The 13,798-nt window shown below is 43.1% G+C and overlaps 1 protein-coding gene across 1 annotated transcript in view; it reads left to right on the forward strand.

Moving 5' to 3' along the window:
- The window catches only part of LOC128641182 (collagen alpha-1(XI) chain-like), a 158,537-nt gene that overhangs the window by 88,870 nt on the left and 55,869 nt on the right, over positions 1 to 13,798 (forward strand). Inside the window, exon 4 of the mRNA XM_053693748.1 lies at positions 7,644 to 7,751. Coding sequence (XP_053549723.1) covers positions 7,644 to 7,751 — 108 coding nt within the window. The remainder of the gene's footprint in view (positions 1 to 7,643; positions 7,752 to 13,798) is intronic.

A 13,798-nucleotide genomic window follows, 5' to 3' on the forward strand; every position in this document is an offset into this window, starting at 1 on the left:
ATAACATGTTTGTGTGTTTGTGTGTGTGTCACTGTGCATAACATGTTTGTGTGTTTGTGTGTGTGTCACTGTGCATAACATGTTTGTGTGTGTGTCACTGTGCATAACATATTTGTGTGTTTGTGTGTGTGTCACTGTGCATAACATGTTTGTGTGTGTGTCACTGTGCATAACATATTTGTGTGTTTGTGTGTGTGTCACTGTGCATAACATGTTTGTGTGTGTGTCACTGTGCATAACATATTTGTGTGTTTGTGTGTGTGTCACTGTGCATAACATGTTTGTGTGTTTGTGTGTGTGTCACTGTGCATAACATGTTTGTGTGTTTGTGTGTGTGTCACTGTGCATAACATATTTGTGTGTTTGTGTGTGTGTCACTGTGCATAACATATTTGTGTGTTTGTGTGTGTGTCACTGTGCATAACATGTTTGTGTGTTTGTGTGTGTGTCACTGTGCATAACATGTTTGTGTGTTTGTGTGTGTGTCACTGTGCATAACATATTTGTGTGTTTGTGTGTGTGTCACTGTGCATAACATATTTGTGTGTTTGTGTGTGTGTCACTGTGCATAACATGTTTGTGTGTTTGTGTGTGTGTCACTGTGCATAACATGTTTGTGTGTTTGTGTGTGTGTCACTGTGCATAACATGTTTGTGTGTTTGTGTGTGTGTCACTGTGCATAACATGTTTGTGTGTTTGTGTGTGTGTCACTGTGCATAACATGTTTGTGTGTTTGTGTGTGTGTCACTGTGCATAACATGTTTGTGTGTTTGTGTGTGTGTCACTGTGCATAACATGTTTGTGTGTTTGTGTGTGTGTCACTGTGCATAACATGTTTGTGTGTTTGTGTGTGTGTCACTGTGCATAACATATTTGTGTGTTTGTGTGTGTGTCACTGTGCATAACATATTTGTGTGTTTGTGTGTGTCACTGTGTATAGCATCAGTGTGTATTTGTGTGTGCGTATCATTGTACATAACTTCAGTGTGTATTTGTGTGTGCGTATCATTGTACATAAGTTCAGTGTGTATTTGTGTGTGTTTGTGTGTATCATTGTACATCATTTTACTGTGTATTTGTGTGTGCGTATCATTGTACATAAGTTCAGTGTGTATTTGTGTGTGCGTATCATTGTACATAAGTTCAGTGTGTATTTGTGTGTGCGTATCATTGTATATAAGCTCAGTGTGTATTTGTGTGTGCGTATCATTGTACATAAGTTCAGTGTGTATTTGTGTGTGTTTGTGTGTATCATTGTACATCATTTTACTGTGTATTTGTGTGTGCGTATCATTGTACATAAGTTCAGTGTGTATTTGTGTGTGCGTATCATTGTACATAAGTTCAGTGTGTATTTGTGTGTGCGTATCATTGTACATAAGCTCAGTGTGTATTTGTGTGTGCGTATCATTGTACATAAGTTCAGTGTGTATTTGTGTGTGCATATCATTGTACATAAGCTCAGTGTGTATTTGTGTGTGCGTATCATTGTACATTTGTTCAGTGTGTATTTGTGTGGGTACATTGGTTTCTATATCCTCAATATGTGTCTGTGTGTATGTGTCACTGTACATATTTTCAAGTTGTATTTTCTGTTTGTAGCTGTCACTGTGTAAGTCTGTGTGTGACACTGTGTATTTGTGCTTTGTGTCACTTTTTGTGTTTATTTATGCTAAAATTGGAGCCATAGTCAGTGTCTTCGAGTTTGTCATTGTCAAGGTCATGTGAGGGAGTTTGTGTGTGCCACTGTCTGTGTTAGTGAGTCTGTGTGTGCCACTGTCTGTGTTAATGAGTCCGTGTGTGTCACTGTCTGTGTTAGTGAGTCTGTGTGTGCTACTATCTGTGTTAGTGAGTCTGTGTGTGCCACTGTCTGTGTTAGTGAGTCCGTGTGTGCTACTGTCTGTGTTAGTGAGTCTGTGTGTACCACTGTCTGTGTTAGTGAGTCTGTGTGTGCTACTGTCTGTGTTAGTGAGTCTGTGTGTGCCACTGTCTGTGTTAGTGAGTCCGTGTGTGCTACTGTCTGTGTGTACCACTGTCTGTGTTAGTGAGTCTGTGTGTGCTACTGTCTATGTTAGTGAGTCTGTGTGTGCTACTATCTGTGTTAGTGAGTTTTTGTGTGCTACTGTCTGTGTTAGTGAGTCTGTGTGTGCTACTATCTGTGTTAGTGAGTTTTTATGTGCCACTGTCTGTGACAGTGAGTCTGTGTGCGCTACTGTCTGTGTTAGTGAGTCTGTGTGCGCCACTGTCTGTGTTAGTGAGTCTGTCAGGCCCATTTATCAAGCTCTGTACGGAGCTTGAAGGGCCGTGTTTCTGGCGAATCTTCAGACTCTCCAGAAACACAACTTATGAAGCAGCGGTCTAAAGACCGCTGCTCCATAAGCCTGCTCAGAGCAGGCAGACAGGAATCGCCGGTAATCAACCAGATCGAATACGATCGGGTTGATTGACACCCCCTGCTGGCAGCCGATTGGCCGCGAGTCAGTAGGGGGCGGCGTTGCACCAGCAGCTCTTGTGAGCTGCTGGTGCAATGTTAAATGCGGAGAGCGTATTGCTCTCCGCATTTAGCGAGGTCTGACGGACCTGATCCGCACTGTCGGATCAGGTCTGCAAGACCTTTGATAAATTGGGGCCTATGTGTACTACTGTCTGTGTTAGTGAGTCTGTGTGTACCACTGTCTTTGTTAGTGAGTCTGTGTGTACTACTGTATGTGTTGGTGAGTCTGTGTGTGCTACTGTCTGTGTTAGTGAGTCTGTGTGTGCTACTGTCTGTGTTAGTGAGTCTGTGTGTGCTACTGTCTGTGTTAATTAGTTTGTGTGTGCCACTGTCTGTGTTAGTGAGTCTGTGTGTGCTACTGTCTGTGTTAGTGAGTCTGTGTGTGCTACTGTCTGTGTTAGTGAGTCTGTGTGTGCTACTGTCTGTGTTAATTAGTTTGTGTGTGCCACTGTCTGTGTTAGTGAGTCTGTGTGTGCTACTGTCTGTGTTAGTGAGTCTGTGTGTGCTACTGTCTGTGTTAGTGAGTCTGTGTGTACCACTGTCTTTGTTAGTGAGTCTGTGTGTACTACTGTCTGTGTTAGTGAGTCTGTGTGTACTACTGTCTGTGTTAGTGAGTCTGTGTGTGCTACTGTCTGTGTTAGTGAGTCTGTGTGTGCTACTGTCTGTGTTAATTAGTTTGTGTGTGCCACTGTCTGTGTTAGTGAGTCTGTGTGTGCTACTGTCTGTGTTAGTGAGTCTGTGTGTACCACTGTCTTTGTTAGTGAGTCTGTGTGTACTACTGTCTGTGTTAGTGAGTCTGTGTGTACCACTGTCTTTGTTAGTGAGTCTGTGTGTACTACTGTCTGTGTTAGTGAGTCTGTGTGTACCACTGTCTTTGTTAGTGAGTCTGTGTGTACCACTGTCTTTGTTAGTGAGTCTGTGTGTACTACTGTCTGTGTTAGTGAGTCTGTGTGTACCACTGTCTTTGTTAGTGAGTCTGTGTGTACTAATGTCTGTGTTGGTGAGTCTGTGTGTGCTACTGTATGTGTTAGTGAGTCTGTGTGTACCACTGTCTTTGTTAGTGAGTCTGTGTGTACTACTGTATGTGTTGGTGAGTCTGTGTGTGCTACTGTCTGTGTTAGTGAGTCTGTGTGTGCTACTGTCTGTGTTAGTGAGTCTGTGTGTGCTACTGTCTGTGTTAATTAGTTTGTGTGTGCCACTGTCTGTGTCAGTGAGTCTGTGTGTGCTACTGTCTGTGTTAGTGAGTCTGTGTGTGCCACTGTCTGTGTTAATGAGTCTGTGTGTGTCACTGTCTGTGTTAGTGAGTCTGTGTGTGATACTGTCTGTGTTAGTGAGTATGTGTGTGCCACTGTCTGTGTTAGTGAGTCTGTGTGTGCTACTGTCTGTGTTAGTGAGTCTGTGTGTGCTACTGTCTGTGTTAGTGAGTCTGTGTGTACTACTGTCTGTGTTAGTGAGTCTGTGTGTGCTATTGTCTGTGCTAGTGAGTCTGTGTGTGCTACTGTCTGTGCTAGTGAGTCTGTGTGTGCTACTGTCTGTGTTAGTGAGTCTGTGTGTACCACTGTCTGTGTTAGTGAGTCTGTGTGTGCAACTGTCTGTGTTAGTGAGTCTGTGTGTACCACTGTCTGTGTTAGTGAGTCTGTGTGTGCTACTGTCTGTGTTAGTGAGTCTGTGTGTGCTACTGTCTGTGTTAGTGAGTCTGTGTGTGCTACTGTCTGTGTTAATTAGTTTGTGTGTGCCACTGTCTGTGTCAGTGAGTCTGTGTGTGCTACTGTCTGTGTTAGTGAGTCTGTGTGTGCCACTGTCTGTGTTAATGAGTCTGTGTGTGTCACTGTCTGTGTTAGTGAGTCTGTGTGTGATACTGTCTGTGTTAGTGAGTATGTGTGTGCCACTGTCTGTGTTAGTGAGTCTGTGTGTGCTACTGTCTGTGTTAGTGAGTCTGTGTGTGCTACTGTCTGTGTTAGTGAGTCTGTGTGTACCACTGTCTGTGTTAGTGAGTCTGTGTGTGCTATTGTCTGTGCTAGTGAGTCTGTGTGTGCTACTGTCTGTGCTAGTGAGTCTGTGTGTGCTACTGTCTGTGTTAGTGAGTCTGTGTGTGCAACTGTCTGTGTTAGTGAGTCTGTGTGTACCACTGTCTGTGTTAGTGAGTCTGTGTGTGCTACTGTCTGTGTTAGTGAGTCTGTGTGTACCACTGTCTGTGTTAGTGAGTCTTTGTGTGCTACTGTCTTTGTTAGTGAGTCTGTGTGCACCCCTGTCTGTGTTAGTGAGTCTTTGTGTGCTACTATCTGTGCTAGTGAGTCTGTGTGTGCTACTCTCTGTGTTAGTGAGTCTGTGTGTACCACTGTCTGTGTTAGTGAGTCTGTGTGTGCTATTGTCTGTGCTAGTGAGTCTGTGTGTGCTACTGTCTGTGCTAGTGAGTCTGTGTGTGCTACTCTCTTGGTTAGTGAGTCTGTGTGTACTACTGTCTGTGTTAGTGAGTCTGTGTGTGTTCTACTGTCTGCGTTAGTGAGTCTGTGTGTACCAATGTCTGTGTTTGTGAGTCTGTGTGTACTACTGTCTGTGTTAGTGAGTTTGTGTGTACTACTGTCTGTGTTAGTGAGTCTGTGTGTACTACTGTCTTTGTTAGTGAGTTTGTGTGTACTACTGTCTGTGTTAGTGAGTCTGTGTGTACTACTGTCTGTGTTAGTGAGTCTGTGTGTGCTACTGTCTGTGCTAGTGAGTCTGTGTGTGCTACTCTCTGTGTTAGTGAGTCTGTGTGTACTACTGTCTATGTTAGTGAGTCTGTGTGTGCTACTGTCTGTGTTAGTGAGTCTGTGTGTACCACTGTCTTTGTTAGTGAGTCTGTGTGTACTACTGTCTGTGTTAGTGAGTCTGTGTGTACTACTGTCTGTGTTAGTGAGTCTGTGTGTGCTACTGTCTGTGTTAGTGAGTCTGTGTGTGCTACTGTCTGTGTTAATTAGTTTGTGTGTGCCACTGTCTGTGTTAGTGAGTCTGTGTGTGCTACTGTCTGTGTTAGTGAGTCTGTGTGTACCACTGTCTTTGTTAGTGAGTCTGTGTGTACTACTGTCTGTGTTAGTGAGTCTGTGTGTACCACTGTCTTTGTTAGTGAGTCTGTGTGTACTACTGTCTGTGTTAGTGAGTCTGTGTGTACCACTGTCTTTGTTAGTGAGTCTGTGTGTACCACTGTCTTTGTTAGTGAGTCTGTGTGTACTACTGTCTGTGTTAGTGAGTCTGTGTGTACCACTGTCTTTGTTAGTGAGTCTGTGTGTACTAATGTCTGTGTTGGTGAGTCTGTGTGTGCTACTGTATGTGTTAGTGAGTCTGTGTGTACCACTGTCTTTGTTAGTGAGTCTGTGTGTACTACTGTATGTGTTGGTGAGTCTGTGTGTGCTACTGTCTGTGTTAGTGAGTCTGTGTGTGCTACTGTCTGTGTTAGTGAGTCTGTGTGTGCTACTGTCTGTGTTAATTAGTTTGTGTGTGCCACTGTCTGTGTCAGTGAGTCTGTGTGTGCTACTGTCTGTGTTAGTGAGTCTGTGTGTGCCACTGTCTGTGTTAATGAGTCTGTGTGTGTCACTGTCTGTGTTAGTGAGTCTGTGTGTGATACTGTCTGTGTTAGTGAGTATGTGTGTGCCACTGTCTGTGTTAGTGAGTCTGTGTGTGCTACTGTCTGTGTTAGTGAGTCTGTGTGTGCTACTGTCTGTGTTAGTGAGTCTGTGTGTACTACTGTCTGTGTTAGTGAGTCTGTGTGTGCTATTGTCTGTGCTAGTGAGTCTGTGTGTGCTACTGTCTGTGCTAGTGAGTCTGTGTGTGCTACTGTCTGTGTTAGTGAGTCTGTGTGTACCACTGTCTGTGTTAGTGAGTCTGTGTGTGCAACTGTCTGTGTTAGTGAGTCTGTGTGTACCACTGTCTGTGTTAGTGAGTCTGTGTGTGCTACTGTCTGTGTTAGTGAGTCTGTGTGTGCTACTGTCTGTGTTAGTGAGTCTGTGTGTGCTACTGTCTGTGTTAATTAGTTTGTGTGTGCCACTGTCTGTGTCAGTGAGTCTGTGTGTGCTACTGTCTGTGTTAGTGAGTCTGTGTGTGCCACTGTCTGTGTTAATGAGTCTGTGTGTGTCACTGTCTGTGTTAGTGAGTCTGTGTGTGATACTGTCTGTGTTAGTGAGTATGTGTGTGCCACTGTCTGTGTTAGTGAGTCTGTGTGTGCTACTGTCTGTGTTAGTGAGTCTGTGTGTGCTACTGTCTGTGTTAGTGAGTCTGTGTGTACCACTGTCTGTGTTAGTGAGTCTGTGTGTGCTATTGTCTGTGCTAGTGAGTCTGTGTGTGCTACTGTCTGTGCTAGTGAGTCTGTGTGTGCTACTGTCTGTGTTAGTGAGTCTGTGTGTGCAACTGTCTGTGTTAGTGAGTCTGTGTGTACCACTGTCTGTGTTAGTGAGTCTGTGTGTGCTACTGTCTGTGTTAGTGAGTCTGTGTGTACCACTGTCTGTGTTAGTGAGTCTTTGTGTGCTACTGTCTTTGTTAGTGAGTCTGTGTGCACCCCTGTCTGTGTTAGTGAGTCTTTGTGTGCTACTATCTGTGCTAGTGAGTCTGTGTGTGCTACTCTCTGTGTTAGTGAGTCTGTGTGTACCACTGTCTGTGTTAGTGAGTCTGTGTGTGCTATTGTCTGTGCTAGTGAGTCTGTGTGTGCTACTGTCTGTGCTAGTGAGTCTGTGTGTGCTACTCTCTTGGTTAGTGAGTCTGTGTGTACTACTGTCTGTGTTAGTGAGTCTGTGTGTGCTACTGTCTGCGTTAGTGAGTCTGTGTGTACCAATGTCTGTGTTTGTGAGTCTGTGTGTACTACTGTCTGTGTTAGTGAGTTTGTGTGTACTACTGTCTGTGTTAGTGAGTCTGTGTGTACTACTGTCTTTGTTAGTGAGTTTGTGTGTACTACTGTCTGTGTTAGTGAGTCTGTGTGTACTACTGTCTGTGTTAGTGAGTCTGTGTGTGCTACTGTCTGTGCTAGTGAGTCTGTGTGTGCTACTCTCTGTGTTAGTGAGTCTGTGTGTACTACTGTCTATGTTAGTGAGTCTGTGTGTGCCACTGTTACTGTCTGTATAGAGAGGGTACAACAAACTATCAGCCTGTTAGTAAGGCTCATTTATCTCTTTCCTCCTCGCAGGGTTCAGATGGGGAGCCAGGTCCTAGAGGTCAGCAGGGGATGTTTGGACAGAAAGGAGATGAAGGATCCCGTGGTTTTCCAGGTCCTCCAGGTCCAATTGGTCTACAGGTGAGTAATGTTGCCCCAGGGCAACCAGCTCACAGATTTACAGATGTTGGGTACAGATCAGTTTTAGGACATATCAAGTCTGGAGCTCTGGTCTTTGTGGACTAAGGAACAGGTTTGTCTTTAGGGATTAAAAAAAAATTCACCTAAATAAAAGTGTAGCATTTAAACTAATAGAGCCACATCAGTTGTGTATTCCTACTAGGGCTCATTGGCTGATAGATGTTTCCTCAACATTTGTACCTACCAGCCAATGATAATTAAAAGGAAGTATTTATCCACCAATGAGAATTACAAGGAAGTATTAATCTGCCAATAAGCATAACCAGGACGTATTTATCCACCAATGAGAATTACAAGGAAGTATTAAACAGCCAATAAGAATAACCAGGAAGTGTTTATCCACCAATCGGAATTACAAGGAAGTATTAATCAGCCAATAAGAATAACCAGGAAGTCCGCCAGACCTTGATAACTAGAGGCCATAGCCTGCTCTGTGTATAATACAGTCACACACACACTGCTCTGTGTATAATACAGTCACACACACACTGCTCTGTGTATAATACAGTCACACACACACACACTGCTCTGTGTATAATACAGTCACACACACACTGCTCTGTGTATAATACAGTCACACACACACACACACACACACTGCTCTGTGTATAATACAGTCACACACACACACACTGCTCTGTGTATAATACAGTCACACACTGCTCTGTGTATAATACAGTCACACACACTGCTCTGTGTATAATACAGTCACACACACACTGCTCTGTGTATAATACAGTCACACACACACTGCTCTGTGTATAATACAGTCACACACACACTGCTCTGTGTATAATACAGTCACACACACACTGCTCTGTGTATAATACAGTTACACACACACACACACACACACTGCTCTGTGTATAATACAGTCACACACACACACACACACACACACACACACACACACACACACACACACACACTGCTCTGTGTATAATACAGTCACACACTGCTCTGTGTATAATACAGTCACACACACTGCTCTGTGTATAATACAGTCACACACACACACACTGCTCTGTGTATAATACAGTCACACACACACACTGCTCTGTGTATAATACAGTCACACACACACACTGCTCTGTGTATAATACAGTCACACACACACTGCTCTGTGTATAATACAGTCACACACACACACACTGCTCTGTGTATAATACAGTCACACACACACTGCTCTGTGTATAATACAGTCACACACACACACACACACACTGCTCTGTGTATAATACAGTCACACACACACACACACACACACACACACACTGCTCTGTGTATAATACAGTCACACACTGCTCTGTGTATAATACAGTCACACATACACACTGCTCTGTGTATAATACAGTCACACACACTGCTCTGTGTATAATACAGTCACACACACACACACACACACTGCTCTGTGTATAATACAGTCACACACACTGCTCTGTGTATAATACAGTCACACACACACTGCTCTGTGTATAATACAGTCACACACACACTGCTCTGTGTATAATACAGTTACACACACACTGCTCTGTGTATAATACAGTCACACACACACTGCTCTGTGTATAATACAGTCACACACACAATGCTCTGTGTATAATACAGTCACACACACTGCTCTGTGTATAATACAGTCACACACACACTGCTCTGTGTATAATACAGTCACACACACACTGCTCTGTGTATAATACAGTCACACACACACACTGCTCTGTGTATAATACAGTCACACACTGCTCTGTGTATAATACAGTCACACACACACACTGCTCTGTGTATAATACAGTCACACACACACTACTCTGTGTATAATACAGTCACACACACTGCTCTGTGTATAATACAGTCACACATACACTGCTCTGTGTATAATACAGTCACACACACACTGCTCTGTGTATAATACAGTCACACACACACTGCTCTGTGTATAATACAGTCACACACACTGCTCTGTGTATAATACAGTCACACACACACAGTGCTCTGTGTATAATACAGTCACACACACTGCTCTGTGTATAATACAGTCACACACACACTGCTCTGTGTATAATACAGTCACACACACACTGCTCTGTGTATAATACAGTTACACACACACTGCTCTGTGTATAATACAGTCACACACACACACTGCTCTGTGTATAATACAGTCACACACACACACATTGCTCTGTGTATAATACAGTCACACACACACTGCTCTGTGTATAATACAGTCACACACACACTGCACTGTGTATAATACAGTCACACACACACACATTGCTCTGTGTATAATACAGTCACACACACACTGCTCTGTGTATAATACAGTCACACACACACACATTGCTCTGTGTATAATACAGTCACACACACACATATTGCTCTGTGTATAATACAGTCACACACACACTGCTCTGTGTATAATACAGTCACACACACACTGTGTATAATACAGTCACACACACACTGCTCTGTGTATAATACAGTCACACACACACAGTGCTCTGTGTATAATACAGTTACACACACACTGCTCTGTGTATAATACAGTCACACACACACTGCTCTGTGTATAATACAGTCACACACACACACTGCTCTGTGTATAATACAGTCACACACACACTGCTCTGTGTATAATACAGTCACACACATACACTGCTCTGTGTATAATACAGTCACACACACACACTGCTCTGTGTATAATACAGTCACACACACTGCTCTGTGTATAATACAGTCACACACACAATGCTCTGTGTATAATACAGTCACACACACAATGCTCTGTGTATAATACAGTCACACACACTGCTCTGTGTATAATACAGTCACACACACACTGCTCTGTGTATAATACAGTCACACACATACACTGCTCTGTGTATAATACAGTCACACACACACACTGCTCTGTGTATAATACAGTCACACACACACTGCTCTGTGTATAATACAGTCACACACACACTGCTCTGTGTATAATACAGTCACACACACACACTGCTCTGTGTATAATTCAGTCACACACACACACTGCTCTGTGTATAATACAGTCACACACACACTGCTCTGTGTATAATACAGTCACACACACACACTGCTCTGTGTATAATACAGTCACACACACACTGCTCTGTGTATAATACAGTCACACACACACACTGCTCTGTGTATAATACAGTCACACACACACTGCTCTGTGTATAATACAGTCACACACACACACACACACTGCTCTGTGTATAATACAGTCACACACACACTGCTCTGTGTATAATACAGTCTCTCACACACTGCTCTGTGTATAATACAGTCACACACACACACTGCTCTGTGTATAATACAGTCACACGCACACACTGCTCTGTGTATAATACAGTCACACGCACACACTGCTCTGTGTATAATACAGTCACACACACACTGCTCTGTGTATAATACAGTCTCTCACACACTGCTCTGTGTATAATACAGTCACACACACACTGCTCTGTGTATAATACAGTCACACACACACACTGCTCTGTGTATAATACAGTCACACACACACTGCTCTGTGTATAATACAGTCACACACACACACTGCTCTGTGTATAATACAGTCACACACACACACTGCTCTGTGTATAATACAGTCACACACACACTGCTCTGTGTATAATACAGTCACACATACACACTGCTCTGTGTATAATACAGTCACACACACACACTGCTCTGTGTATAATACAGTCACACACACACTGCTCTGTGTATAATACAGTCACACACACACACACTGCTCTGTGTATAATACAGTCACACACACACACTGCTCTGTGTATAATACAGTCTCTCACACACTGCTCTGTGTATAATACAGTCACACACACACACACTGCTCTGTGTATAATACAGTCACACACACACTGCTCTGTGTATAATACAGTCACACACACACACTGCTCTGTGTATAATACAGTCACACACACTGCTCTGTGTATAATGCAGTCACACACACACACTGCTCTCTGTATAATACAGACACACACACACACTGCTCTGTGTATAATACAGTCACACACACTGCTCTGTGTATAATACAGTCACACACACACTGCTCTGTGTATAATACAGTCACACACACACACTGCTCTGTGTATAATACAGTCACACACACACTGCTCTGTGTATAATACAGTCACACACACACTGCTCTGTGTATAATACAGTCACACACACACACTGCTCTGTGTATAATACAGTAACACACACACACTGCTCTGTGTATAATACAGTCACACACACACTGCTCTGTGTATAATACAGTCACACACACACTACTCTGTGTATAATACAGTCACACACACACTGCTCTGTGTATAATACAGTCACACACACACACACTGCACTGTGTATAATACAGTCACACACACACTGCTCTGTGTATAATACAGTCACACACACACTGCTCTGTGTATAATACAGTCACACACACACTGCACTGTGTATAATACAGTCACACACACACTGCTCTGTGTATAATACAGACACACACACACACTGCTCTGTGTATAATACAGTCACACACACTGCTCTGTGTATAATACAGTCACACACACACTGCTCTGTGTATAATACAGTCACACACACTGCTCTGTGTATAATACAGTCACACACACTGCTCTGTGTATAATACAGTCACACATACACTGCTCTGTGTATAATACAGTCACACACACTGCTCTGTGTATAATACAGTCACACACACACTGCTCTGTGTATAATACAGTCACACACACACTGCTCTGTGTATAATACAGTCACACACACTGCTCTGTGTATAATACAGTCACACACACACACTGCTCTGTGTATAATACAGTCACACACACACTGCTCTGTGTATAATACAGTCACACACACTGCTCTGTGTATAATACAGTCACACACACACTGCTCTGTGTATAATACAGTCACACACACACTGCTCTGTGTATAATACAGTCACACACACACACTGCTCTGTGTATAATACAGTCACACACACTGCTCTGTGTATAATACAGTCACACACACTGCTCTGTGTATAATACAGTCACACACACACTGCTCTGTGTATAATACAGTCATACACACACTGCTCTGTGTATAATACAGTCACACACACACACACAGTGCTCTGTGTATAATACAGTCACACACTGCTCTGTGTATAATACAGTCACACACACACTGCTCTGTGTATAATACAGTCACACACACACTGCTCTGTGTATAATACAGTCACACACACACAGTGCTCTGTGTATAATACAGTCACACACACACTGCTCTGTGTATAATACAGTCACACACACTGCTCTGTGTATAATACAGTCACACACACACTGCTCTGTGTATAATACAGTCACACACACACAGTGCTCTGTGTATAATACAGTCACACACACACTGCTCTGTGTATAATACAGTCACACACACTGCTCTGTGTATAATACAGTCACACACACACAGTGCTCTGTGTATAATACAGTCACACACACACTGCTCTGTGTATAATACAGTCACACACACTGCTCTGTGTATAATACAGTCACACACACACTGCTCTGTGTATAATACAGTCACACACACACTGCTCTGTGTATAATACAGTCACACACACACAGTGCTCTGTGTATAATACAGTCACACACACACTGCTCTGTGTATAATACAGTCACACACACTGCTCTGTGTATAATACAGTCACACACACACTGCTCTGTGTATAATACAGTCACACACACACTGCTCTGTGTATAATACAGTCACACACACACTGCTCTGTGTATAATACAGTCACACGCACACACTGCTCTGTGTATAATACAGACACACACACACTGCTCTGTGTATAATACAGTCACACACACACACTGCTCTGTGTATAATACAGTCACACACACACTGCTCTGTGTATAATACAGTCACACACACACTGCTCTGTGTATAATACAGTCACA

The sequence above is a fragment of the Bombina bombina genome, chromosome 10 (assembly GCF_027579735.1).
Source record: "Bombina bombina isolate aBomBom1 chromosome 10, aBomBom1.pri, whole genome shotgun sequence".
NCBI classification, from domain to species: domain Eukaryota; kingdom Metazoa; phylum Chordata; class Amphibia; order Anura; family Bombinatoridae; genus Bombina; species Bombina bombina.